At 37.3% G+C, this 27,987-nt stretch overlaps 1 protein-coding gene across 2 annotated transcripts in view; it reads right to left on the reverse strand.

Moving 5' to 3' along the window:
- LOC117174565 (transcription factor collier) overlaps positions 1 to 27,987 on the reverse strand; it is a 117,845-nt gene that overhangs the window by 3,568 nt on the left and 86,290 nt on the right. For both annotated transcript variants that reach the window (XM_033363786.1, XM_033363785.1), the window contains exons 7-12: positions 6,343 to 6,424; positions 5,374 to 5,506; positions 2,511 to 2,665; positions 2,299 to 2,425; positions 1,909 to 2,211; positions 523 to 729 (exon numbers count right to left, since the gene is read on the reverse strand). In XM_033363786.1, coding sequence (XP_033219677.1) covers positions 523 to 729; positions 1,909 to 2,211; positions 2,299 to 2,425; positions 2,511 to 2,665; positions 5,374 to 5,506; positions 6,343 to 6,424 — 1,007 coding nt within the window. The remainder of the gene's footprint in view (positions 1 to 522; positions 730 to 1,908; positions 2,212 to 2,298; positions 2,426 to 2,510; positions 2,666 to 5,373; positions 5,507 to 6,342; positions 6,425 to 27,987) is intronic.

The raw sequence follows: 27,987 nt of genomic DNA on the forward strand, positions 1-27,987 counted from the left end.
TTGCTCTTCTATACTATAATTATTTTATGGGATTTTAAAGGATCCATCGAATATTTAAAACGTTTAATGGGCTAACACCAGATAATTTTTTTGTCCCAAAAAATTCGTCTATCCTCATTTTCTCAAATAATAGAAAATAAGGGGATCTGGCTTAAGAAGCTGGTTTTAAACCACCCTAGTTCGGTACTTCTAAAAGATGCTCTAATAATTTTGGATTTTGGTCAACCTCATGGTTACATTACTACCTGTGAAAATGTACTAAACTCTGATTAAAATACTGCATGAATAAAAATGCAATGGGTAAAAGATTCACTGGTGTCTCCTCTTAATATTCACTCTGAGTATGTGAAATAATTTATACATAGTTGGAATTTGAGTCAAGCTGAGCGGTAGGTACTGTAGTTGAGAATGTAAAATTAATTGAGAAGACTGTGCATCTCCGTACGTATCTCGGATGTTAAGAAGATAAGCGCTTGCAAATAATAGAGGTCGGCGCTCTTAATTAGGCCGGTTTAGACTTACGTGAGGCGTAGAGAGTCGGACTTCCGGTGTAGGGGTTGGCGACGGAGTAGCTTCCGCTGGTGCTGTGACTATGCGGTGTGCTGGCGGAACTTCCGCAGTAACCACCACTGGTTACAACCCCCCGAGGACTTGCACTGCTACTTTGCCTGTAGGCGTCGACATTGCCACCGCCTCCAGCACCGGCACCTGTCGTTACCGAACCTCCGTCTAGAAATAGAAACCTGCCCGTCAGACGAACTCGTCAGTATCCGATCGTTCACGACTAAAGTTGCCTAAAGTGTGCTTTCACCACGATCAAAAACTTTCAATGTTCCAAATTCCTACGTCAAATGAAAAATCTTCAAATTCAATTGTATCACAATGTTCATTCACTAATATGAAAGTTTTATTTTAATTCGTAATAAGTGTTTCAGTAATTTAATATTATTAGTAAATAAGGGTATTTACTTGAGGAAAAAGGAAATTGAAAGAAAAGAGGGATTTCTTATAAGGTGCCCAGGAGTAAACATACATCATCAGATGTGATATTTTCATAACTATTAGCATTTTATGATTAGAAACGTTCTATACTTTATGGGCATATTTTGAATTGTACAAGGGTCATATAAGAATTAAATAATGCCTTTTTATGCCGGTTTTCACATGGTAGTGAGTATTGTGCTTAAAATTTGTTTCCTTAGAAAACGAACAGGATCATGTTTGAATTAATTGATATTTCATTTATCCAATTTCTAAATTTTGTGAAAATATGTTTTTATGAGTAGATAGATGTTTATTCCACCGTATTGTGCATTTTTATTTCATGTATTCAATGTAAGTAAAAAACCGCAAGTTTTTCAAAGTGGTTCACAGATGGACTTTACAAAGAATTTTTTTGTTTCCTTAGACTTTTCAATTTTTTCTAACGTATTTTCAGTTAGAAACTCCCGCAAGTTTAATTTTGATTTTTTCTTTTATTATAATGCAAGTTTTTCTACTCTTAAAATTTAAATTACGACCACATAGTTTTGATTCAGTTTTACATTTCACAAATTTTGAAACTGCTCTTTTAGAAAACTACAAAAATATAGTGACGACTTTTAAAAATAAAAGAATATCACCACAAATAAATTCTTTAAACGCCTCTTCTTTTGAATGTCTGTTCATGATAATATTTAAAACATAAATCGAAACTTTGTGGAAGAAAAGGGATAAAAGGCAAGAATGATAGATTTTAGGTATTTAGGTATTTCAGCATTTTAAGAGACATTTTCAATTTAATAAAGAAAAGGAGAAAGGAAGAATTAGGTAAAAAGGAGTCGAACTGTAAACCCTATAATCAAATTTTATATCTTTTTAAACAAATATTGGATATATCTTATTTGACAATTGTAAATGAAAACTCACCATCCGTCCATTTGGCTGCGCTGCCATTTTCCTGGACAGTGACTGCCAATTGACCCGTATAGGAGTTGAAAGCTGTGGCTGAACTAGATGTAGGGGGTGCTGCTGGATGACCTGTACCTGGACTCCTTGGTGCTCCCGAGATACTAGAATTGCCGCCTCTAGGCATACTATAAAGCGCCTCAGCAAGGTCAGCCGCCCTTTTCAGAATAATCTCTTTCGGCAGCTTTTCCGGATCGCCAGGATGTCGAGGAATCAACTTCTGTAACCTTTGAAAGCCATAGTCGATTGTCGGCTCGTTCAAGGCTGAAATTATAAGTATTATAAATACTTGTATGCAAAAGAATATTAAATATCGAAACCTTCAAAGTTTAAAGTTGCAAAAGTACTTACAGACATAGACGAATCTTCCTGGAGATCCTTTGCAGAATTGTTTACTTTTGTAGGATAGTGTTACTTCAACAACACCAGGTATCTGCCGCGGAGGGGTCTGTACTCTGATAGCGTGTGCCGTTATTAACTGCAATAAGGAGTAAATTAATTTATGTTAAAAAGATGAATTGTCAAATCCGTGAAGAAAACCGATAGAAATTTAAGAGACTTACCTCACTCCATACTAGCATAGTTCCGAATACAACTTGTAATCCATCGAAGAAGTTGTCCCCGATTATTATCACCGTAGAACCGCCCTGTGTCCATCCTTCACTAGGTGATATAGCTTTTATACAAGGAGTGGCCACAGGTATGGGAGGATAGAGGCCTGTAATTAAAAAAAAATTAAGCACGTAATTAGTAAAGATTGCAAAAACAGATAATAAAAATCAACTTAGAAAACTTTAAATTTATTTCAATGATTCAAACGCACAGCTACTCTATAAAGCAAGTACATTTTCATTTCGTTTGTTTGCTCGTCGGTGAAGTTTGTTTTCCAATGGCTAACGAAAAAAGAAAAAAAAATTAGGGCGCGTGGGGTGTAAGAGAAGAATGAAAGGTAACACGAAATTGTGCACAACTGAGGATCGAGTAAGGTTGGTTGAAGGGTTGGGATATGGAAAATTATCTGAATATTCTGTTTATTCAGTCGAGGCCGAGTGGCAGATATATTTCCCGTGGTAGCAGGGGATTTCATGTTCAAGTGGGGGGGGGGGTAAAATACGGGGTTGTGGTAGAGTATCGAGTGGGACGGGGAAAGGAATAAGAAAAGAAAGAGGGATTGAAAAGACGAAAAAGATAGAGAGAAATAGAGAAAGGAGGAACGAGAGTGAGAGTCAAAGAAGGGTTGTAACAAGATGGAGGGAGGACGATCAGGCCGCCAGTGTCTCTGCTTGAAATTTATAACCCAATGATATCATTTTATACCCTGGCGAAGCCAAGCCACCCCCGCAGTGTACCAACCCGGCAGGAACCAAGCCACGGCATAGTGGCTGACATCATGGTATATTGCTACCAGTGACTCTCAAACACTTTCCGGTGCCGCTGAATGCGAATAATAAATCTCGTCGCTCTTAACAAACTGCCGCGAGAGCCGTTTGTCGCGCTCACCCTCCAACAACAGCGCTTTATGGAACACCCTCTAGATTACGAATGACTCCGATTGCCTTTCATGTGATCCAAATAATTTCTTGGAAATTATATTGTTGGTATTCTGAACTATTGTTGATGAACATCAGTGGCAAAATTAAGTATGACGTATTAATATTTAACTAATGATAAGTGGTCATGATTACTTAATTTCTTGACTTTAACTATGGGTAGGAAGCGTCACGTTCATAATAACATGACAGGAATTTAAGAGAATCTAATTACGTAATGTCAGAAAAAGCTTTCAAACGTCGCGTTACTTTGACCAACAAATCGGACAACGAATCGTCGATAAAGGGAGTAGTTGAAAAGAAGACTTTAAAAGAGAGAGTGAGAGCGAGGGATAATAGGCCGAACCAAGCGCACCAATTAAGAGTAAATAAAATCTCCAGTCTTGCGAGGATACTATTACTACTTCAGTTTTGTTTCTCTTGGAAACAACCCTTTTTCTACTTTTCCACTCCTAATTCTATCCCTCACTTATAAACTCACCGTATTTAAAAATTTCTTGTCCTCAAACTGTCTGATCACTGCAAGATTAATTAATTGATCATTGAACCCTAACTTTAATCCAAAATCAAGTATTTTTACCAGAAAATTTAAAAAAAAGTTTAAATCATGTTTTTCCTAGAACAAACAAGACTTATGAAAAGAAAAATCGATTGGACCAAACAGTTGTCCTTCTCATTTGTATGCGAGTTTAGACGTTTCAGAAGGTTGAAAAGGGAGTAATGGCATGGGAGCACCCAGTTTTCGACGGGGGAGGAATCAAGAGGAGAAAAGAAGACGTCCGAGATAGCTTAAACTTAGCATTCACAAACCAGCGTTCTCAGCCACGGAGAGTAGAGAAAGATAGAAAGAGAGCGAAAGGAAGACGGAAGAGAGAGAGGGGTGGAAAATAAGAGCGAAAACCAGAGAGAAGAAGAAAGAACCAATTCTGCGCCTCGTGTCTTTGCGCTCCATGGCAGCTAACCAGACAAAAGGTGAAAGAGAGGAGAGAAGAAAGAGGGGCTAAGTGAGTCCTGAAAGAGGAAAAGAGAGGGCGATAGACAGAATCAGGAGGGTGGAAAGAAAGCCTGAGACCTTGGCAAGGGAGAGAATGGCATCATGGATTCTTCGCTTTCCTACTCCCATTGATTTACATCTTGTCTTGTCTTGCGAATAGTGGTAGGACCCGAGAAACGAATGAACGGAGAAAAGTCAAAGGGAGTAGTTGGTGAGGGGATGATATCAGCAGTTTGTATGCGCGGCCGAGGCCAAACTTTGCTGAATTGCCCTATGACTCCTTACGCCCTTTTCCCCTTACTTTCCGCGTGCCTTCCATTTATCCAACCTCCAGAAGCCTATGTTGTTACCGATCCTCCGAATTCTCTTATAGTAACTCAGAGAACTGTACCACTTATCTGAGTAACTTATTTAAGTAGAACTATGCAATTAGAACGTAAGTTACGTGAGACAAAATCAGCAAGCATCTAGAACACTTATTTCTAAGGACTGACTGTATTATGTTATGTAACTCGAATTAATCACTGAATAATATCAAACAATTATGCCCTACGAACTCGGGAGAAGGATGGATGTAGATCAAATGATGAGGCCGCTTAAACTCGATTACCAAATTACAGGATTTAATTGTATAGCATGATCATATAATCACCTTTGCTGATTAAAGTTCCGTCCGCGGTGTAGTAGATCGTTTCTGCGAACATACCTAAGTTAAGTACATAATGCATAACGCTAATGTAACAGGTAAGCAAGTTTAAGCGGTCAAATTCTTTGATTTCTTACTTAAGTTTTGACTTCTTTAAAGAAAATTTAGAATTTTAAAGCAGATTCAAAACAAAGTGTTGAATCAATAACTATGTGATTTAAAAAAGTAGTACTCACTGTTATACTCGCCCGGATCACTCGGATCCAGCCTCTTCGCCCTGCGTCCATGTTTGCTATTGTTGTGCACAAACATATTGTCAGAAACAGCCAATAAGGGACCCTCTACTCCAACTTGGGTAGATATGACAACCTGAAAAAAATTGTTTTTTCGTATTCTATTTTTATTTTCTCGACGACTTAGAATAAAATATTTAAAAAGATTCCCCTCTATGATTACATTTTTGCAATCTCCTTGTTATCTTGATTCTAAGAGAAGCGAGAAAAGAATCTTCCTCAAGTCAAACCTTGGCATTTTAATTTTCAAGTTTCAGCGATTAGCAATTCCCTAAGAAATTTGTAAGTCTAGTAAATTTTTTAATTTTGGTTGAGGTTCCGCCGCGCGTTGAACCGCGAACTACGCCAACAAAAGTACGAGACGAGGGTCAAGACAGATGAAACAGCAGGAGGGGGAGTAGAAGCAAGAAAGGGTGAAGAGGCAATATCGTGGTTTTTGTTATTTTATTCTTTAATCCTGTCTTTTGTTTTGGCGCGTGGAGTCTCGCTGAGGTAGGGTAGCGAGATACGCTAAGGAATAGTGGGACGCGCCGTTATATAGGATAAGGGATGGAATGAGGATAGCTGATGCCGTTCTGAGCTAATTGCTGGCCCCATCGATTACAAGTCTCTTCAATAGGGCTCTCAACTTGTGACACGTTCGCTTTTTGTAAAAATCATAATATACATCCCTACTTTCAATTCTCCCCCCCCCCATGAATTATTTTGACAAATCTCCCTTTTTATAAGAAATTCTTGATTTTAAAAGACTTCAATAAAAAATGGATTGTATAATTAATCTTTTATTAAGAACTGTTCTGAAAAATTATAAAATACTTTGAAAAAATCGTACCATATAGAATTTGTCAAGATCTTGAATCTCATCTTTGTAAAGCTTCTCAATTAATTCAAATTAAATTTCTACGCTCTCACCTGGAAACGTCTCATGTCCCGTGGATTCCCAGCGTTCTTAAGACAGTTCTGGTTGCACTTGAGGAAGAACTTGAGGAAGAATCTGAAAGCAAAGAGAGAGAGAGAGAGAGAGATAGGGTTATACTCGAGGGTTAAACGGTTGACAAGGTACTTAACGCTCTTCAACGTCGGAAACTTAATTAGAACGCGAACTCGGCCGGAAAGCGAGCCTGAATACTGCATAAGCCAATCGTGACCCTGCTTCACTTGCCTCTATTATTCAGCATTTCTCTAGATTAAACCCCGACTCACATGTTCTCCAACCTTTATAAGCAAATGGGGCCGTAACATAGAAAACAGTGTGCCACAAGTATACAGATTGCAGCTCCTTAAATGTCTAATAATTTAAAAGGGTTTTTTAAGTGCCCGGGTTTGAAATAGATCCGAAAACTTTTTTGACGTAGAATTCCGCCTATGTTTTTGGTTGCTTGTTTCTTTCGCATGCTTCCTCTCCTCTATTTTTCAGCGTATGATGGTGTTTTTTACCTACACTTGTCTCTTTCGTCTTCAAGTCTCTGTTATGTCTTACCCGCGTTTCTCATTAAAAGGTTCGCACACGTACCCTTTGGACTTTTAAGATTCCGGGTCCGACCAGGACCCTTCTGACCCCTACTGGAACACTAAGGTACCCGGATCCTTCAAAACTTAGGGGTTTCAATCCCTGACAGTATAAATTTATCTTATCTTAAAGAAATATACAAAAAAGGAACGAGTGATAAGATTCTGAGATTTCTGAGTAAGAAAGGTGCATTTACTACTTTCGCAACTTAGGCGACGCTTACCACTCGAGATATCGCGAATATTGGAAGGTCTTGAGCTGTTCGGGAGAGAGATGTGACGTAAGGTAGGGTGGAAAGGGTGAAAATGTAGAAACGAGTATAGGGTAAAGAGAGGAGAAAGATGGAAGATTCACCGTTGGATAGCAGGTACGCGCAGCCAAAAAGCCGACGGCTCAATTTTCATGAATTATGTAGAATATCGGGGGATATTGAATTCGGTGAATTTTTCGTGACTGTACGCGGGGAGGTTGAGGAAGGATAGGGTAGATATGTGAATCGAGGAGGATCTAGAAGTGGAAGAGACGCACAGGAAACAATCAGGAGTAGGCCAGAGCGAGACGAGTCGAGAGGGTTGGTAGGCCTTCGTCCCGTGGGATGCCATTGTCATCCCCCTGTGGAGAGCGTTCGAGATTCCATGGAAAAATCAAACGCATACTTTCCAGACGTATTTCCGCAAAGCAAGAGATGTAGCTTCATTGAAACTACTCGTACCCGCAACAAAAAACTAATATAAGCTTTAGGTTGACTTTAAATGTTCCAAATAATGAAAAGAAAATCATTAAAGTATAGAGATTTGAGGTTTACGAGTGTTGATTATATATCGTAGAACCTTTCTTGACAGCAAGGCGAATTTAATTTCGTTCACTCTAAGAAGGCGTTAAGATCCTATCGAAATGCTGGATGGGTATTCAAAGCATTGTACAGTAGCTTATCGAGGAAAGAGATCTCGCTCTAAACACCATGTCTCTTCTTGCCTGAGGCATCGTACCACACCTTCCAGAGGATAGAAACTCTATCGACCCTTTACACACATAACACCTACACCTCGTTAGAGACGGTTGAAAACAGGTGCTGATGGACTACGAAGTCTTAAAAAAATATGTCTCGTTAAAATCGCCGCAGATAGCTAACTATCCTTCTTTTTCTTTATTTTGTCAGATAATTGAGAGATATCTGTCGGAGATGGTCGGATTAATACTATTATGACTCTAATGAGCTTGAGAGTCCCTGAGATGAAAGATATCACTTCTCCGAGATTATTGTCTTAGCCAGCTGTCAAGAACGATTCGTTGCTGACGACTACATTTGTGCGAAAACTTGTACGAGGAAAGAGATGAAAGAGATTCCAGGATGGATCAGATGAGGAGGAGGAGATGGATATCACACCCTTGTGCAAGGTCGAAGGGTACACTAATCATTCGCGACACCCAGTGCCGTGGGCTTGCTCCTTGCACGAGTTTTCTTCTATTCTGCCTCAGGGAAGTATTGGCTGTTAGAGACTAATGGATTGCGTTACAGACTGATTCAAATGCGAACTGGATTTCATTCCCAGCCCGATGGGGCATCGATAGCAGCGTTGAAGCGCCGGGCGTTAGTTTCTTAGAGCAGGGGATAAACTCAATTCTGGGGCGTCTATTAGATTTTTCTTCTTCAAGTATGTTCGCACAACCCTGGCGCTCAGCAGGTTATTTCGCTTAGACTGGGGAAATTGTTCTTGTATTTGATACGCATTGATGATTTTCAAGTCCGGCTTTTTCATTAGGAAATCCTAAAGGCACATGGCATTATATGAAGTCATAAATTGTCGCGTTTCTTATGTATTTTTTTATAGTTTCTTTTTTGTAAACTAAAGAAGATATAAAAAAATAATTTCATTCGAGAACTCATGAAATTCTTACAAGAACTGCGCAGTTGTATAAATTTCCTGTTATACGTGAAAAGTGTTTTTACAAAGATCGAGTGCTGCGAAACTGATAATTGGTACACGTGAGGCAAAGGTAAACAAAGTTGGCCGTGCGAGGTTCGATGATTTATTGCAAGGTTTGATTGAATTCATTGGAGTCTGTTTGCCTGAGTTCAACAAGCAACCCTTCCTCCCTCCCGTCGTGTAAGCGAGACTCACCGATATTTAGCTTTTTTCATCTACGTCGCTGAAATAGTCCAAGCTTTTTTCATTCTGATGCCAAGTTGCACGCTGTAAAACTGAAAACAGCGGAACACTGCACATCTATTGGGCCTTCGATTCTCCCATGCTACCCCTCACACTCCCGTGCTACCTCTCACCCACCCGTGCTACCGCTCACCCTTGTAGCAAATGCTCTCTCGCGGCTCGACTCACCTCACTTCACCATGCATCGTTTTATTTCATTTTATATCGGGGATGAAAAGGCATGCTTCGACGTTTGACTGCAGTTCGGGGATGATTTTACAATCGGACGCAAGTGGACTGGCTCTCTATATATTTTATTCTCTGTCAATTCGTTAGTGGCTGAACAACAAAGCCATTGCTATAAAAATATCCTGGCCTCATATTTGGGGAAAGTACTTTTAAAATCTGAAAATGTTCTGTACTATTTTAATAATAAAGTTACTTTAAGAGAGAACTTTAAATATGAGACGGAAGTATATAAGTAGCTTCTGATCCGGTGTAAGTATATTTCCATCAGGGGTGAATGGATGTAGGGAGCTTACTGACAGACTTACGGGTAATAGTACCAAATAGGGTGCCATCAAGTGCATTAGAAATCTATTTTCTTCAAGGTGCTGGTATCCTTAATCATATTTAAACCTCCCTTCTTTCTCCAGTAAGTGGAACAAACGCGATGGGAATTTCAAAGAGAACCCTTGTTTTTATTACTTACGCGACAAGAAGCGATTTCAGAATCAAACTATCATGAATTATTTCATTGGGAAAACGCGTTTGGAGAAAAATAAAATTCTGTCTACTCAGCACAATTAAGGGTGTGCTTTGTGGAGTGTGCTAATCACCTATTAATACGATCCAACGTTCCAAAGTACCCTTCTGGGAGGTTTTCGTTATCACTCAACTAACACTAGGAGTCAGAGACAAATAGGTTCCTGACTACGATGAAAATGAAATCCTAGTTATCAGGATCACCACCAAAGGGACACTTATATTGAGGATCTATTAACTTTTCTTACTCAACGATTAGTGCACACTAAGCATTCTTAAGACAATTACTAGAATGCGATAAATTCTTTGGGGTCGTTTTTTAGTGATATTTCCAATTAGAGGGCGAGCAAGCAGGGGACGCATTCCTTATTTTTATTTCAATTAATCGTTTTTTACAAGTTTGGCTATGTAATTCTCGTGAATTTTGTGATGGATATCTACGCATGAGAATAATAATCTGGCTGTGCATATTTGAAATGACCAAGACTTCAATTAATAAGAATATGTACGAAAGTGAGGGCATAAGGTACAGGTAACCCAGAGCTGTATGTTTCTTGCATACACCTTAACTGGGGTTAGTAAGGGGTTAGGAAGGTATCAGGGGATGCTTAATGTTTAACAAGCTTCCATTACGCCCCCTGCACTAAGCCACCCCTGCTCTACCCCTGACCCTCAGAGCATCGCCATCCAGCATCCTCATACTTGGCGCTTCGTATCCTTCCAGGAAGTATGATAAATAAAAAAGCAACTAATGCGAATGGGACCTTCGAAAAAAAAATTTTAACTTAAGAATTTAATTCTTGAATTCTCTAGAATGCCAAACTTATATTTATAATTGTTTTTACATATAATTTTTGCGAGTTATATTTTTAAAAACACAGTAAATCCCGGGATATAAAACGGTAGTTTATGATTCTGATTTTCAACCTGAGAAATCAATGATCCATTTTTGCGGTTGCAACATCATTTTTTACGCAACTTCATTAATATACGTCGAGTGACAGGTTTTATACTTTTTATTTGCAAGATTTACAGCTTCCTAGGAACAAAAAAAAATAGTTTAGAAAACCTTGACTTTTCAATTAAACAGATTAAATATTCATAAAAAGATCAATTTTCAAATAAGTAGTTGCTTTTTTGACTAAAAAAGATAACTTTTGATCCAAAAATGGAATATTTTAATTTTCAGTTTAAAAAAATTAATGCTTGACAAAAAAGATAAATTTTTGACAGAATAAATATATTTATAACAGAGGGGATGAAGTTATACCAAAGAGTTAATCATTTAACCATTTATTTTGAATTTTCAACCAAAAAATATGAATTCTCAACCAAAAATGTAAAAGATGATGTTACAATAAAAAAAAGAAAAGAATTTTCAACAAAATAGTTGAATACTCAACGAAAATTTAGCAAAAGAATAAACACAAACAAAAATATATAACCTTGAAAATTTATGTAGACCAATTAGCGTTTTCAACCAAATTTAAAGAGTTTTCATTTTTTTTTTAATGTAAGAAATGTCTTCGAACATTCAGCCTTAAAATTAAAATATGTATGCAGATTGGGATACATTGGAGGTCGCAGAACAGCTGATTTTCTGATTAAATAATAAAATCATAATTTATATAAAAGCCTTGCATATCATTTTGATCCAATTTTGGGATCAAACTGATGAACTTGAATTTACCGTGAATAGACTGAGATGAAGATAGATTTCCTGAATGTAATAAAGGAAAAAATGGACTTAGGAAATGTTACTTATAGAGGAACGAACCAAGGCTACTCATCAGATGCCGAACAACTACTGAAACGCTGGATAATTCAGAACTAAGTAATACGTCTTAGGAGCTTGCATAGCTTCAACCATAGGATCTTGTTCAAAGTTACCCTCCGGACCCCTCTCGATTCACATCCCGATATCATACAATGCTAAACTATAGCGTTAGATCAGACCTGCCTAGCGAGGAGAAATTCCTGAACAAAGCAGAAGTTGAACTTCTACTTCCATTTCTTCTGAAAAGTGGGAGAGGGCTGAAGAAGTGGTTAAGTCGCATGGCCATCACTGTTTCTAGTTGCGTAACCCAATATCTGTTTCAGTCGAGAATTTCTCCTCGCTGGGCAGGTCTGCATTAGATATTGGATTATGTAGGCTTAAAAATATTTCCCACTTTAATGATTTAAGAAAATATTGCATTGCTTTCATAATTTTAAATAAAATATACAGGGATTTTCAATTATCCTAGAAAATGTTTGTGAATTTTGAAAGTCATATCTGAGTGAAATAGCAGCAACATATATAAAATCCTCGGCACGTAGATACTTGTCATATCTGGAGAGAAATTCAAGGATTAAATTCAACGTTCCCGAATTCGGACAACCGGTATGGATGACAGCGCAGACGGGAATTGCTGAATTATCTCAGCGCCTTGGGCACACACTCGGACAATGCCTGGCTACCATTTCCATAAACGCATCAGAACCACGTCTAGTAGTGTGAATGAGCACACATTCTCGTGCCTTAATTATATATACATACACACGCACGCATATACATATATATATATATATATATATATATTTGCGAACAGGGGTATTACGCACATTGTCATGAATAACTACGATTTACAATTTATGGACCACTCCTATTCGAATATGTGAGCACAGTGTGACTTATTAATGTCTCCATGCAGATAGGAGTTCCCATGGGAGCCTTAAAAACGATTAAGACTTACATAAACTTGACATATTTTAACAATTGCAAAGACCTTTCCTTAGTCAGACTCTCATTAGCATTTTAAATATTCTTTCAATTAATTAGTGAAAGAAAAATTGTCTCTCGTAGTGAAAATCTGATAAATGTCCCGCGACAGTAAGAGGCTTCAACAATTTTGATAGCTCGATTTACCGAGTTTCACTACTGGGTTGGAAATGACATTAGCTTTGAGTTAGCGTTGAATTAGCAGAATCAGTCTTCGGTGAGTGAATTTATTACAGCGAAATGCAAACTAATGAGCTATGTGTATAAGTTTGCCGTCACGAGCTCACTTAATCCCTGCTAACCTCGTTGCCTCGGTTGAAGGAAGGAGGGGGAGAGTTTGTCGAACGAGGTGGCTAAAATGTGATTTTAATATTCTTGTTCCTTTGAGAGGAAACTCGTGAGTCTTGCTAACTGGCTTAGGAAAATACGGCACCTTCCCTTACAGAGGGATTCCTCTTTGGGAAGTGTACCTTGTTCGAATCTCTATAAAATCCTTCACTTTGGCACGCTTTGGAAACTTAAGAGCTTAGGATTTACTCAATTAAAAAAAGTACCGACACAGAACAGACTGAAAAAATTGGTTTGATTACGGCTATATTTCAACTCTCTTCAATAATTTTGTTTGTGTTCTCAGAAATAGTATTTTTAGTTTCTCGACAAGTAGTTAACATAAAAAGTTTTATCAGAGGACAACAAATTAAATTATCGTACATAACGCACGTTTACTACTGCAATTATTTATGCAGAAATGCCTGAATCTACGTATTTATAAAAGTAAAAGAGTAGAAGGAATAGGGGTTTATTAAAAAATTTGTCTTAATTTTGCCTGTGGTAGTTTTTTAATTCCTCCCCGTGGGCGATATTCCAGCCTTGATGAACAGAAGTGTGAAGGAGCAACTAACGATAAGCTTGCGGAATTAATTCTCTCCCGGCGCTTAGTTTTATATATAGTAAAAGTTATAAAAAGTGAGATACAGTTATTTAGTTTATTTTTTATTTTTAGTAAACAAATTGGAATAATTTGAACGTTTGAAAGGAGTGGAAGTTTTGAGGATGTTAAATGGTCGATAAGGTTTTATGACTCTCGTCAGAACGAATTCAGAGACGACGAAGAAACGATATACCTAATCCGCGGCGAATCTTCTACGTTAAGAGGGGTAAGAAAGAACAAAAAATCCAGGATATAAGCGGGTTATCGTCGTCCGTAGAAGAGTTTGAGAGGTTAGCCGTCGCCATGTTGGCAGGACATGGAAGCACGCAGGACACGACGCCGTAGCGGGCCGTGTAGGGGTTGCCATGGAGACTTCATGGGGAGGGAATTCGCCCTCTCTCACCCTCATCAGATGATAATGCCTGCCTGCCTTTCTACCAAAGTTGCCTACCACCGAAAGCCGCGATATCAGAAGCCCCTGCAATAAAGCAACCGTGCATGCTCGCACAGCACGTTAAAAGAGTAACAGTACGAAAATGTTGATTGCAGGTCGATAACGGTAATCGCGACATGACTTTATGACAATAGTATTTCTAAATTAAGTACAATTGTGAAAATGTAATTTAAAAAAGAAGATTAGGCATATCGAAAAAATCTGCAAAACAACTGAATTTCGCACTGATAAAATTATAATTTGAAGTCTTCTGATATCATGTGTAAAGAAGGAGATGTGAAGCCCCTCTGCCTCTCGTAGTTCGAACCGAAAACAAGTAAGGAAAAGAACTAACCGATCCCAAATATCACAAAAAATTCAGTGAAGATTTCCTAAAACTTACAATGCATGGTTCGTAATATTGCATTGAGCGGTTAGGGAAAAGTTCGTTTAGCCACTAAAATGTTCGCTTGGCAAATAATATTGATAACGAATGTTGAGGGAAATTTTTTCTTTCAATCACAAACATAAATATTTAGAAAAAAGTTTGAGAAAGGTACCTGGGAAGTGTTAGTTTCAATTTTTTTATAAATACTACTGCGCATCCAATTGAGGTATACACATTTTCCAAACTCTTCTGATCCTTACCGTACAATATTGCCAGACTTTCCCGACCTTGCATTGCGAGTTTCAGGAAATCTTCAACGGAATTTTTGGTGCTATTTGGGATCCCAGACAGCGTACCACTAAAGTATCGGGTATACGAAAAATCAGTACTAATATACCAATTCTTCTTAAATTTTTTTAAATAGAAATAACAGTACTAACAAACTTACGCCTTATTCTTTTCAAAAATTTTGTAATAAGTATTCTTGAGATTTATTGCCTAAAATAGTACTGTAGAAACAGGACTATACCCGGAACCTTCAAAACTATCCTAGCGGTGAAGAACATTTTTAAAACAAAAAAACTCAAAGAGGCTGCCTTATTTTCTCTCAGTATTTTCACAAACACTCATTCTTTTTATATTCCTAAAATGGCATACAAAAAAATAAATGAAGTCAAAAAACATTAAATTCGCTATTTTTCAACTGAATATTTGGTGTATAAATATAATGGTCTTTTGTATAAGAATTTTGAAAAATAAATATATTTTGACAAATTTCGAGCAAAATAATGTGAAAATTTTCTACGCTTTTAGAATGATTTGATTGAATTTACTGCACACATTGGATTTCCCCAGGCGGAAAAATTATATATATAGTTTATATACAGTGTGAAGTATTAAATATAATATTCATTTGCTTTATAGATTTCTTGCAGAAAACAAATGAATATACTACATAATACTTCATACAATATATAAAATATATAATGTTTGCGCATGGGTCCCTTTGGCCTTTTTATCGTATTTTTGAGTTTCAAATCTCTATTTCAAATTTTAATTTACATGTGCATGAATATCAATTTAAGTTAGAGGCTATCCATAAATAACGTAATCACCCTACAATAGATAATGAACCTGTAGTAAATGATAATTAATTTAGAATACTAATGTACGTAAAGTAATGAATTTAATTTAATGAATAGTTGCTGATACCCTATGTATTAGAAAATTTAAATTATTTATTTTAAGTATATTTATGCTTTTAATAATTAATTATCTACTGTCGGTGCATTATCAAATGTAGTTGGGGCTTCCCTATGCCAATTTTCCGATACTTCCTTCTTCACAAGCCGTCCATGTAACGCTTATCCGACTTTTCCCTGTAGTTTTTCGCCATAGTGTAACACTAGGACATAATTCTTAGAGTATTTTTAAATACGAAATTCCTAGAAATGAAAAAAAATAAGAATCAAACGACCAAGTTGGGACGTTAAAGAAAAATTTAAATTTTGATTTATTCTAAATTCAGTTTCCTAAATTTGATAGTACTTATTTTTTAATTTGAAAAAATAGAATGGAACTTTTCCAGTACTTATGTCCTGAAATATTTTTTTATATGAACATTTATTTTGAACTTTTTCGAAACAGGAATTTAAACTTGCAAAAAATTCTAAAAAAAGAGTTAAGTCGGACTTTTCTAGTATTTTCGTCCCTATTTGGACTTTTAAAATATTCAAGTAAATTGGTACATTAGTACTGATTTGTCTCGTACCCGGTACTTTAGTGGGACTTTTTTCTGAATCCTAACGGGATCCTAATGAAAATTTATTTTTTACTCAATAAATCTCAAATGTAATCCTGATTTAATCAAAAAAATGTTTTATTATCATGATCCATCCTGATAAATAATGATGAAAAAGTAAAAATTAGTCACAATTTTTATAAATAATTTATTACCTTGATACAATTTTCATAATGTATAAAGTGTCCTTAGGATTTCACAAGAATGGAAAATGCTTGTCTGAAGTATACATTTGAGTGGAATAGTTGCAACCATAACGCAGTGACGGGTACTAGAGCCTTTTTTTTAAACATCCGATGAATATCTATAGCGGCGGAATGTCGTCGTATTTTCGGTTTACGGCGTCTGAGGGCTTTTGACGTAGGGGTTGAATGGGGTGGTTGGTAGTGGGCGAGTACCTGAGCGCTTCAACGCTCAGGGGTGAAGTAGGGTGGAGCTATGGAACGGGTGAATATCGGCCCCCAAAGGTGTCGTTACAATTAGACAGTGCTGCCAACTGCTACTGCCTCAACCGCTAAATAACTTACTAGTGCTGACAACCTGACCGCCTATCGTTACAGCACACTTTGCCGGCATACGTAACTAAGTCTCACTTGAAATCCGGCTATAAATATTTCAAGCTGCACTTGCCGTACATTTTTTTCCATTTACAATTGCATTTCTATTAGGTGGTTAATCTTTGAGTCAAGAGACAATTTCGTAATTCAATCGCTGAAAAAAAAAAAAAATTGGCTATGTTAGCGATCAGTAGTAAGAGTTTCAGTGATAAACTGAATTTACGCGCAGTAGTGTAAGGAAGTTAGAGTCAGCCGTGGTTGCGTTTTCCACTTTGCTTCTGCTTTTAGTATGCCGAGTGCTTCTTCTTATATGCAGAAGATTCCGAGGAAGATTCTTGGCCTTCTTTTCTGACTAATGTTTTTTCTTTCAAGAGATGGAGAGTTGACTGATGTTTGTTTTTGTCTGAAAAAAAGGTGATCGTAAAAGCGCTTGCGCAGAGTATTTAGGAGTCGAATAGTGGAGGAAAGAGGAGGTGAGACAAAGAAGAAAGTGAACTGATCAAGGTGCAAAAGGAAGAGAGAATATAAAAGTGTGCGTCTGCAAGAGGGAGATAGAGGGAATGTTGGAAGAGGACGGTGTCCCTGGAGTATCGACTTGCCCCACGGGACTCGGCAGTCGATAGTCCCGAGGGATTCGCCATCTCCTTCTACTTCTCACCAGCTGACGATTTTCCCTCTTGCTTTCCACTCACGTCACACGCAAGAGGGAAAGAGGAGTCGAGAGGGAAGAAAGGGTGTTATGGAATAGGGGGTTAGAGGAGAGAGTGAGGATGTAAGAGACTGAGAGAGAAAGCGAGAGAGAGTTTCTCCAAGATTGTATGAAATTATACGCCTTGTATTGCAGTCAGACAACCCCTCACACCCTTCTTTACTCACCCTCTCGTATTTCCTCCGTTTCAGGGGTTGCTCCTGCAGCATCTACGGCCTCTGCTTCCAAGAATTATCCGCGCAACTTACAACCCGCATTTTTTCCTTCTTCATTCGCCATGGATTCTTTTCTGTAGATGTCTCTTTCCCTCCTGAGCTTCGGGCAACCACAGGGAAGAAGGAAGAGAAAGCAAGGAAAATGAAAGTGAATCTTGAAACGTTATTCGGTACACGCTCTAAGCTCTGGGGCGCGACGTTTTAAATAATTGAGAGACTCTGTTCAGCACGAAGTACGCTGGTTCACCTTCGTGGTCGCGTGGCACGATTGTACCAGGAATTTTGAAAAACGTTGCTCAATTTCTTAAACAGCTTTTAGGGTCAACCCTACCGTATAAATAATAAATCTTTAGTTTTTTGTATTGGAACCAGAAAATATTACTTAAATTAATTTTGAAAGTTTGTTTAATTGTTGAACTTTCTAAAACTGTTTTGAAACTTACATATCAATATTTCTCAAAAAGTATGTCGAGGAAGCTTCGGTATTTATCGCCGGCTCTAGATAAAATAGCGATAGGTCGAGGGAAGAGAAAAAATCGAAAGCCACCGTTGCTTTCCTGGTGCTGGAGCAGACCGTATAGTTATTGACAGGTTGATACGTTTGCGTGGTCGTTGAAACAATAGCGGAAGATCTTTCACAACGAAAACTGGAAGGGTCTTCTAGGCTTTAAATTTCTAGCCTTTCTTTGCCCAATCGAAAATTTGAGCAGAGTTTAAATATTCTCAAAATTTTCCTCCTGTCGTAATATCTTATGCGACGGGAAAGATACTGGTGAAGCAACCCCTTAGTCCGGCCTAACCCCTCGGTCCTCGGACAACACTTGATCCGCCACCAGTCTCTCGAGACTTCCATTTTGACTCTGGGGATTAGGAGTGACTCCGCCCATCCGAACTGAAAATGTTTTGTCCACTTTCACCCTTCAGACGGCCGGAGATGGCCAGAAGCGAAAGTCACGAGATATTGATGACTTCTTTCTCCGTCGAATAGATGGGTATGTAAGGTCGGCGCGAGGGTAGGTAGAAAAGCTAAGGAAATCTCTTGCAACCTCTGCCGCAACTGGTACCCAGCCCCAAGACTATATACCCCAAACCACCCCCACCCATTACTAGAAATCAGGAATGCAGTCTATAGAAAATTTGATTGAAGACGCAACAAGACAGAATGTACATTTACCCAATGAAGCTAGGTAGAACATAACATTTTAATTTCTGATAATTGGATCGTTAATAGTGCTTAAAGATTTCTTTTCTTTTTTCAATACAAAATTTTCTAAACCACACAGATGCTGCGATACGAGGTTTTGGGGTTGGTTGGACAGAAGCATCATAAGTCGGGAGTAGTTTGGAGGTTGGGAGGCAAGCTGGGGTGGCGAGGGTCCCTGGAGGCGGCAAGCTAAATATATCCACCCCCGAGAAAGCCCGAGGGAGAATGTCAAGACAACATGGCCGACGCCCGTCATACTATTACCAACCCCATGTGTACACTAGCCATGTTCGACCGTGTGCTTACCATGAATATACAAATGCTGTGTCGGATATTGGCAATTATTTAAATCTTCAAATAGTTCTGTATTTTTATGGAGTGTTATATAAAATTTATCGAATCAGCTTAACAGAAAACTATAACTTTGATTGCGATTTTTTTAAAGAGGCTAATGGAATATTAGACTAGGAAAAAATTTTGTGGAGAAATTATTTGAGTTTTATGTTCAGATTTAATTCTTTTAGCCAAGAAAATTGGGGGTCTTTTCATCGAGAAGAAGAAATAAAGGAGCAAGACAGCAAACAAAAGGAGAAACAGATTAAAAGTCGCAAGCGGGTAGCCTACCTTGTGCTGGGGTGGACGGTGAAGGAGCCATGAGGAGGGGTTGAAATTAGCCACCCTCAAGATTACCCTGAATTAACAAATTGAAAAAAGTTCTCCCTCTCTGGGCTTTAAAGGAGCCGACCTCTAGCCAGAAGTGGCAACTTCTCGAGCTTAAAGCGCGATCTTCGCAAGGATATCAAGCCAACAAATTCAGGCAAATGGTACTGGTCGCCAACTATAGGCAATATAGGTTATATCCACTTACATTTATCGCAGTAACGATAGTACCTGGTTTACAAAGTGACCTCTATTACACCTCACATGTCAATAAAATATAAGCAATAACATGTTTATGTGAGTATAATTTGTTTTTAGGCACAGTATCTTTATCTGGAGAGGTGTCACGTATCGTAAAGGTAAATAATTTTAAAATAAATTTAAAATTTCTTTTGAGCGTATGAGATTGTTTCTTTTTTAAAGAAGAGAGGTAGTTTTCATTCAAGTTATCGTGAGATGGTCCTGACCGACAATCGAGAGTAGTATACTGAGGCGAGGCCTGGCCTGAGCATTGGAGTGAAACGTGCCACGACTCCAGAATCTTTTTGGAGGAGCCAACGTGAAATAACTGCACTGGCGAATTGTCTGCATAAAATATTCAAAGGGAAGCGGGTGTAGAGGGTTACTGTGTAGCTCACTAGGCATATATATATATATATATATATATATATATATATATATTCCGTAACCCGAAGCCGTTATCCTGGAAGAACCCTCGAGTTCGCTTACTCGACCTCGATATTCCTGCAAATTTGGTTTCGAGTCTCCTTCCTTTTTGGACTGACCTTGTGCTGCCGACTTCACCGAGGTATAGAATAGATATATGTTGGGGATGAGTATAGCGGTTTGGAGATACGAGGCAGGAATGGGGGTTACGAATCCTGTACATACAAAGCGGGAGAGCATCGATTGTACAGTAGGATCTTATGCAGACCTTCAAACCTACGGAACCTCCTTCGAAGTGCTACACCCTCATCTGCGTATCATGAGTGAGAATTCAAAGCGACTATGTTCAATTAGGGTTCTCCAAATTTATATTTGCTAAAAATTAATTTTTGAATATTTGTCACTCTGTTTCTTATAAATTTCAATGAACCTAAAATAAATTTAACGAAAATTAGAGTAAAATTGGTTCATAAAATACGTACCTTAACCTTTCTAGAGATTCCAATTTAAAAAAATATTAGGAAAAGTGTCACTTTTGAAAATTTACAAATCCGATGTTATAATGTATGATTAAGATAACATAAAGAGGTTGGTTGGAAATCAACTTTAAACTGAAGGTCTCCTTATAAGGTCAGTGACCTTCCAGGGCAAATTACTTGAAAGTTACTGGGTAATTTTGGGGGACTCGAAAGTAGTGCTTTGTTTGGAATGGTTCTGGAAGACTCTAAAATCCATTAAAATGGAGGGAGTAATTAATACCTACATACATAGCATGTATGTACATTGCACATAATTTGTGTGTATATTGTGCATACTTAAATCAGTGTTGAAGTCAAGATTTATCTGACATAATAAATTATGAATACAGATGGAATCTTCCAAATCGCGTAAATTATTGAAACAGTTATTAAAAATGTATCTCATATCGGTCAGATATAATTTTGGAAACAAATATTTAAGAAGTTTATTAACTTGATTGTATATCGCAAAATTCTTATTTGAGGAATTACGATGTACTTTTTGATAGTGAAAAAAGGATCTTATTTATTATAGATGTCTTGAAGGGTTTCCAATAAAGGTTTAAGATTTTTATTTTACATTATTTGCACATTTTCATATTGACACCTTTCTCAATATTAAGCTTGTTTACTACGTACATCTTAAAATGATTTAAAACCTCCATTATATAATAATAATAATAATTAGTTATCATTAATTTTGTGAGATAATCTGAAGCTTAAATAAAAAAAAAACATTGTTCGGGTTGGAGATGCTTCTTTAACAATAGTTATTTCAAATAATTTATTTTTACTATTGCTGTATAGAAAAACGCAGCATTTCTTTTTCATTTTCTAATGAGCATAGGGTAAATTCATCCCTTACAAGATGGTTTATCATAGAGATGTATAGAATTAAATACCAAATTTTAACATAAACTTTTTTTTTAATGAGCTTAGGTTTCTCCATCAAATTTCGCGGAAATTAACGGTGGAACTGCATTCGAACTTGGATTTGAGCCAGTTAGTGGTAGTGACCTTTGGCTCAAATCCAAATTCTCTGAACGTAAACATTAGAGCCGTGTGGATATTAAGAGTGAACTGACGCACTGTGATGCAACGTGACGCAGTTATCCAGTTAGGCCGTTAGGCACAGCGCTTTATCGTTATGCTACTGGTTTGTCACGCGCATGAGTGATAAAAAACGTCCTTCCCTTTAGGCCCCACAGCTCTTCTCACCTAAAATAGCTCAGCTATTTCTGTATTTCTATTTGGTGACATTTTTGAGTCCATTAAAAATATTAGGGGGTAGCGTACCACAAAGTCGAAAATTGATTCATTTGACCTGCGGTTGACAGTCGGTATAATGTAATCAATTTCACATAGTTGCAGAAAAATAAAAGTTTGTTTGGTCAGATACGTAAGAAGAGAAAAATCAATTGCAAAGAACGTAAGGTGTTGTATCATCTCTGTAGAGTGGAGTACAGTAAACCTAGTCCAACTTCTGTCGAAGCTTTAACCTTGTATCTATATACATAAGCTGGGCGGTAGCTGCAAACTTTAGGGTTCGGAGACGCAGAGGCTATATAGTACTATCGTTACGAGAGAGATAAAGAAAATGCAAGAAGAAAGGTAGAGTGAAATAGAGATAGGAGTGACAGGTCATAAAATCCTGTTGTTTGCCTTTTCTATTTAAACATTTCAGTTTGTGCTCGCTTTCGCATTTGGTTCCTCGTCGTATAAACTGCAGGTTTTTTGAACGACCGATTCCAATACCACCGATTCAAATAATCGGATTTGCACGAGAACAATTTACGATAGTATCAAGATTTACAATTGAAATTTTGGAATGGTTCAAAGAAAATAGTGTGGAAAAAGCATCATGGCTTTTTGGGGATTTCCATCTTCAGAGAATGGGACACGAATATATACATATATATGTGTAATGTAGATATATCAGAGGTATCGATGGGTGCTTATAGAGGGATGGTGCCTGTAGGTAGGTATAAGGGTGTCTATCGGAAACGCCGTTTGCCGTACATTTATTGCCTCTGCCAACCTCCCATGCATTCTCCAGTATACGACGTTATATTTGATATGGGATAGACTCGGTATACGTATCATTGGCATCGTAAAACCTGCTGTAAATAATATTAAATAAATGTAATACGCCGGGTAAAGTATCATTTATCGAAGATGGAGTTGGTGCAACATGAGATACATGGAATCCATGTATTTCAAAGGCAAAATTTGTATTCAAGTAGTATTATTTAAGTAATGTTTGCCTTTTAGTCCCTGCACTCTTGTTGACAAGTGAATATTATATTGTATAATTTTTAATTTGATTCAAAATTCAAAACATCTTTTAAAACGTGACAGTTATAATTGAATTTAAAATATAATAGAGTGTAAAGGACAAATTGCCTGTATGTAGCAATGAGACGGAGCGTGCAAGCTACTTGATCGTAATTTCTCTTGTATCCTGGCTGATCCTCGAAGTGGATAGTGGCGAAGCGCCAACGTATTTATAGCCACCGTAAAACTGGCCAGTTAATTGAATGTTGGAGTGACCTCGATCCGACAACGTCGCCAACTCGATCCGGTACGAATCTCACGTCTAGCATCCCTAAATTTTCGTCTTGTATTTCCACATTTCGATTTTTCTTTTTGAAAAAAATGTGATTTATATCACACGTCTTTTTTAACAGTGAAGATTTTTGGCGGTTTGTAACTTAACATTTCGAACTCCAGGTTAAATTTTTTTTATTATTCATCAACAATAATTAATCTAAATTTAAATATTATGAATGTGTTATAGCCAATTTTGTTGGATAGCAGCTAGGATAAGAAATTTTAGTCAGAAGTGGTAGATTTTCATCAAGAGGGGTTGTTTTCTCAATTTCACTAAATGGGACATCGCGTGACGAGAAATGGGTACCTTTCATTTCAAGTAATCTCTTTTGACGGAAATAGTATAATTTTTAATGATGAGCGTGGAATATTTTAATCAGATCCTGTTTATAAAATGTGAAATAAAACATAAAACAAAATTACGTAATTAGTAAATTGTGCACATTCCATTAAATCCTTATCTAGAACAGCTATATTGAAAAACATTTTAAAAATGTGAGTTGTTTTTTATTTCACTTCCAAAGCTGTCCATTCACTAGAACCTTGCACAATTTCCACTTCATTCTGTCTGATTGGACTGATGTTAGTATGAAACCTGCTTTTCCCTTTGACATGTCGCCACGAGAAAAAAATATTGTAACACCTATAAGCGTAAGGCTCACAGAAAGATTGACAGATATCTGTTCAAGTTCTGCCGCTAATTGTAAATGTATGTAATTTGTAAGTTAGGACACTGATGGCTAGACGTTGAAGCATAACAGTTAAAAGAAAGAGCTATTAGAGAGTAAATGCGAGGAAGTAGGAACACAAAAAGGAAGTGTCTTTTAAATGCAAGAGAAAAACCAGATCAACGTCCGACTCGGGGCGCCTGGCGTTTGGGCTGACCTATTGACCTGGTGTGTCACCGCAAGAGCCTGACTCTCCTAACATTTGTCAGCAGGCGTCAAATGTTACTTGCTTTTGCCAAGAGTGGTAAACAGTCACACCCACCGGGAAATTAGCCGTTAAGTGTTTTATGTATCCGGTGGCGGTAACATGCACGGAAACCCAGAGTCACGTGGCGCGTCATCTGAGTGGCAACGTGTGAAGAAGTCATTTCTTGCCTTTTTCTTGGCTTCTCGGAAAAGTTACGGCTTTTCTTCGCTGAACCACATGTTACGTTTTCTGTAAACGATTATTACCATTCGTAGTAGAAATAGAACAGTCGCGCTATATGTAATAGAGATATATTTCACTTCTCCATGACTACTTCCGAAATCAGTTAGATAAGTTTGGGGCTATTTTTTGTTGACAAGTTGTTTAATATCTTGGAATATAATTTGAAGGTTTTTAAAATTCTTAAGGAAAATACTCGTTAATAAAAATACTTGTGTTTAAATCTTTGATCCCAGTGCGCATAATTTCACACTTCATCAATTTAATTTATAAAATATGAAATTTTTAACCTAAGCTTAGAGCATTAAAGTTTAATGCAGCGTTACAAAATTACGAATTTTAATGTAAGCCCTTAAAATTGAACGATTTTACATTGGAAACATTTATTAAATATTTTAAATTGAAACATGAAATATTTTAAAAAGCTCCAAATTGTCCAATATGTAATTGAAAGCCTTAATAGTTTTGGAAGTTTTGCTTAACAAAATTCCAAAATTGAATAACAATTTTAAATGTTAAAATCAATCATTCGAAAATAAACACCATAATATTCATTGTATGTCAGATTGAAACCGTTCAAAGAAGTACGATTTTTCATTCAAAGCTCTAATGATTGTCCCGACCTAAAATTTAAATATTAATATAATGTCAGTATTATTTCGAGAGTGAAATAAGCTTAAAAGCTTGTAAATACATTGGCGCCCATCCGCGTGATAAACAAAGCCGAGTGTTGCTTAACTTCGGTGATCGAAGAGAAAGCCTTGCTGTTACATATGCCCAAGTTGACAAATTAAATCATTTAAAGAGTATTATATATTATTGAAATGAAGACCTTAACCGTTAAGCAAATGGAAGCTGTACAATTTTGGATTGAAAGACCTAATAGTTCAAGAATTTTTATTATTAAGCTTCAAATATTGAATTTTTAGTTATATCATTCAAAGTTGTCCACTTAAATGACTTAAAATCCGAAAATGTAAACGTACCGAAAAAAACCGGTTATTTGTACCGAAATTTGAGTACCGAAATTGTTAAGTAAATTGTTAGAAAATTGATGTTTTAACCGAACAAATCCAAATCCCAAGTAGAATATTTAATAGGCTTGCCGAATTTTCTTTAGGAATAGCCAGAATTTGAGGTACGAATAGTGAAGAAACTATTTAAGTAATAAGGTTTTCAATTTCAAATTGTTTAGTCTTAAAGCATATAAGTTAACGTTCCTCACCAACAACAAATATGTAAAAATAAGATGGTAGGAAAAAAATAATATAAGTTAAAATAGCAAAAAATGATTTAAAATGTGGTTATCGTAAACGTATATTTTGAAAAAGTAACTAAAAGGACTAAAAGGACTAAAAGGATAACGTTCCGTTATGAGAGTTAATATTTAAGTTTTCAAATTAAGTCTAAGCAATTTAAGTTTAAGCAATTTTAAATTTAACGTGCTTAAAACTGCCTCTCTAATTTATAATTAGTTATATTACATCAAAAATTAGATAAATCTAACTAATTAAAATTTAAATGAAGGCAATCTTCTTGCTTCACCAATTAGTTGAAATTTGCTAATATTTAGCCATATTTAGATTAAATTTGTAGTAAAATTTAACTGATTTTATAGATTTGAAGAAATGTAGAATTTTGAAAGGAAAACGCTAGTTAAAGAATTTGAAAATGGAATATTTTAAACATGCCAAATTTTATACTATATATAATAAGATTAATTCTTTTTTTTTCTACGAATTTTAAAAGATTCAACCAGAAAGTAAATTCAATGCCATTTTCCGTTTTCTTTCACGATTTAACTGGTTCATGAGCCCAGGAGCCGCAATCATCTGTTATACGTGATAAGTGTACTTATAAAAGAAAAAAAATTTTTTTTAATTAATGCGAATTTCTCCATGAAGAAACGGATTATAGGAAAGTATCATTCGTGTCAATATTGGGAACAAGACAGTCTGTGTGTGGCCTGACGTTGGACGGCGAGGTGAGCCGCGGCTCGCTAAGTTGTCACTCGAAGTCAGCGACTCTTTTTTGCTGGATGGTAGCGAGAGACGAAAGGTAGAGCCTGAAAGAGAGAAAGAGGGAGAAAGAGTGAACGAGAGAGATAGTTGGTGAGCATCGGGTACACCAAGGTCCCTCTTAGGTACTCTTGCGATCCCCCTGGTCCCGTCAAGAGTCCGCGGATTTCCAGTTTTTCTTCGATCCGGGCGCAACCAGCTCTGGATCTAATAGCGCGACTTTCTTTTCTTCCTCTTTACCTCTTGCTCTCTCTCTCTCTCTCACACTCTCTTTCCTTCTCTCTCTTTACTTATCTGTGTCTCCTTCTTTCTCCCTCGCGAGTCTCCTAGCAAGGCTCAACCCGAAGCGAACTGAGCCAGACCGCGGATCGACCTAATGAGGATAATTCCTGCATTGATTGGGCAGCGTTGGATGTAATGGTAGAAGCCGGTGCTGTGCCTGCCTGCCAAGTCTCGACTACCAGACTCACTGCCGAGACGGTAAATCATTCTTAATTAAACGATAGATATTTAATTAGGAAGCCAGGGATTGAGTTAGTTATGAGGCATTTATCCGAGGAGTCTGTCGTCGTTGGCAGAGTTGACATTGATCGTTCATGCCTCCTTAATTATCGCAGTGGGCGATTCAGATGGCATCTGGCGTTGATCTGGATTCTGGATCGCAGTAGCTGGTAGAGTCTCTGGCTGGCAGTTCATCGCGCCGCTCGAGCGGCCCGTTAAGGGACAAAAAAGGAATCTCCATCCTAACCGTTGAAAGTAATAGCTGGCGATGATTTTATTGCAAGTTATGGTCGTTCACTCAGTCAGGCGTTTTTCAGTTTGTCACACTCGGTCACTTCCTCGCTTCAAATAAAACCCTTTTATGGCAAAACAAAAAGTAGTCTTGTGCAAGCCTTGACAAGCGTGCACAGTGTTACTAACCACTAAAATTTGAGATAACTTTTTCAGCAAAATAGATCCATTGTCATCATCAGAATTGTTGGAAAAGTATACGGATAATAAAATCGATACTGCATTCTTGAAATGAGTGAACAACTTTCTTGATTCCACAAACAGAAGGACTGGGTTTCACTGGTGGACATATCGTCAGGATCGCATATACTAGCTGTCAGTCATAATGGCTGCAGAAAAAAGCCATGCGAGTCTAGTTGGTTAGCTAACACCGCCATATGTCGTGTACGTACGAGCCATGCGTTAGCGTTTTGTGCGACTGTCGCCTTGGGCGACAAGGTTTAGCGAATATACTTTATGCGTTCCTGAAATTCATTCTGTTTCTCTCTGCCTTCCCTTCTCGCTTTTCTATCACTTTATCTGAGCTATTTTGTCCAATTCAGCAATGTATCTTCAATTTTTAAGTTAACAATTCAAATTTATTTGCATGCACTATCAATTTATGTCTCTAAATTGGAGTCTTGTTATTCCGGAAATCTGTTGAGATGATCTTACAACTAGAGTTTCCTCTGATGATAATTTCCTCGGATTGTCCTTTTTGAGAATATATACGAG

This window comes from Belonocnema kinseyi, chromosome 6, assembly GCF_010883055.1.
Source record: "Belonocnema kinseyi isolate 2016_QV_RU_SX_M_011 chromosome 6, B_treatae_v1, whole genome shotgun sequence".
Classification (NCBI taxonomy): Eukaryota; Metazoa; Arthropoda; class Insecta; order Hymenoptera; family Cynipidae; genus Belonocnema; species Belonocnema kinseyi.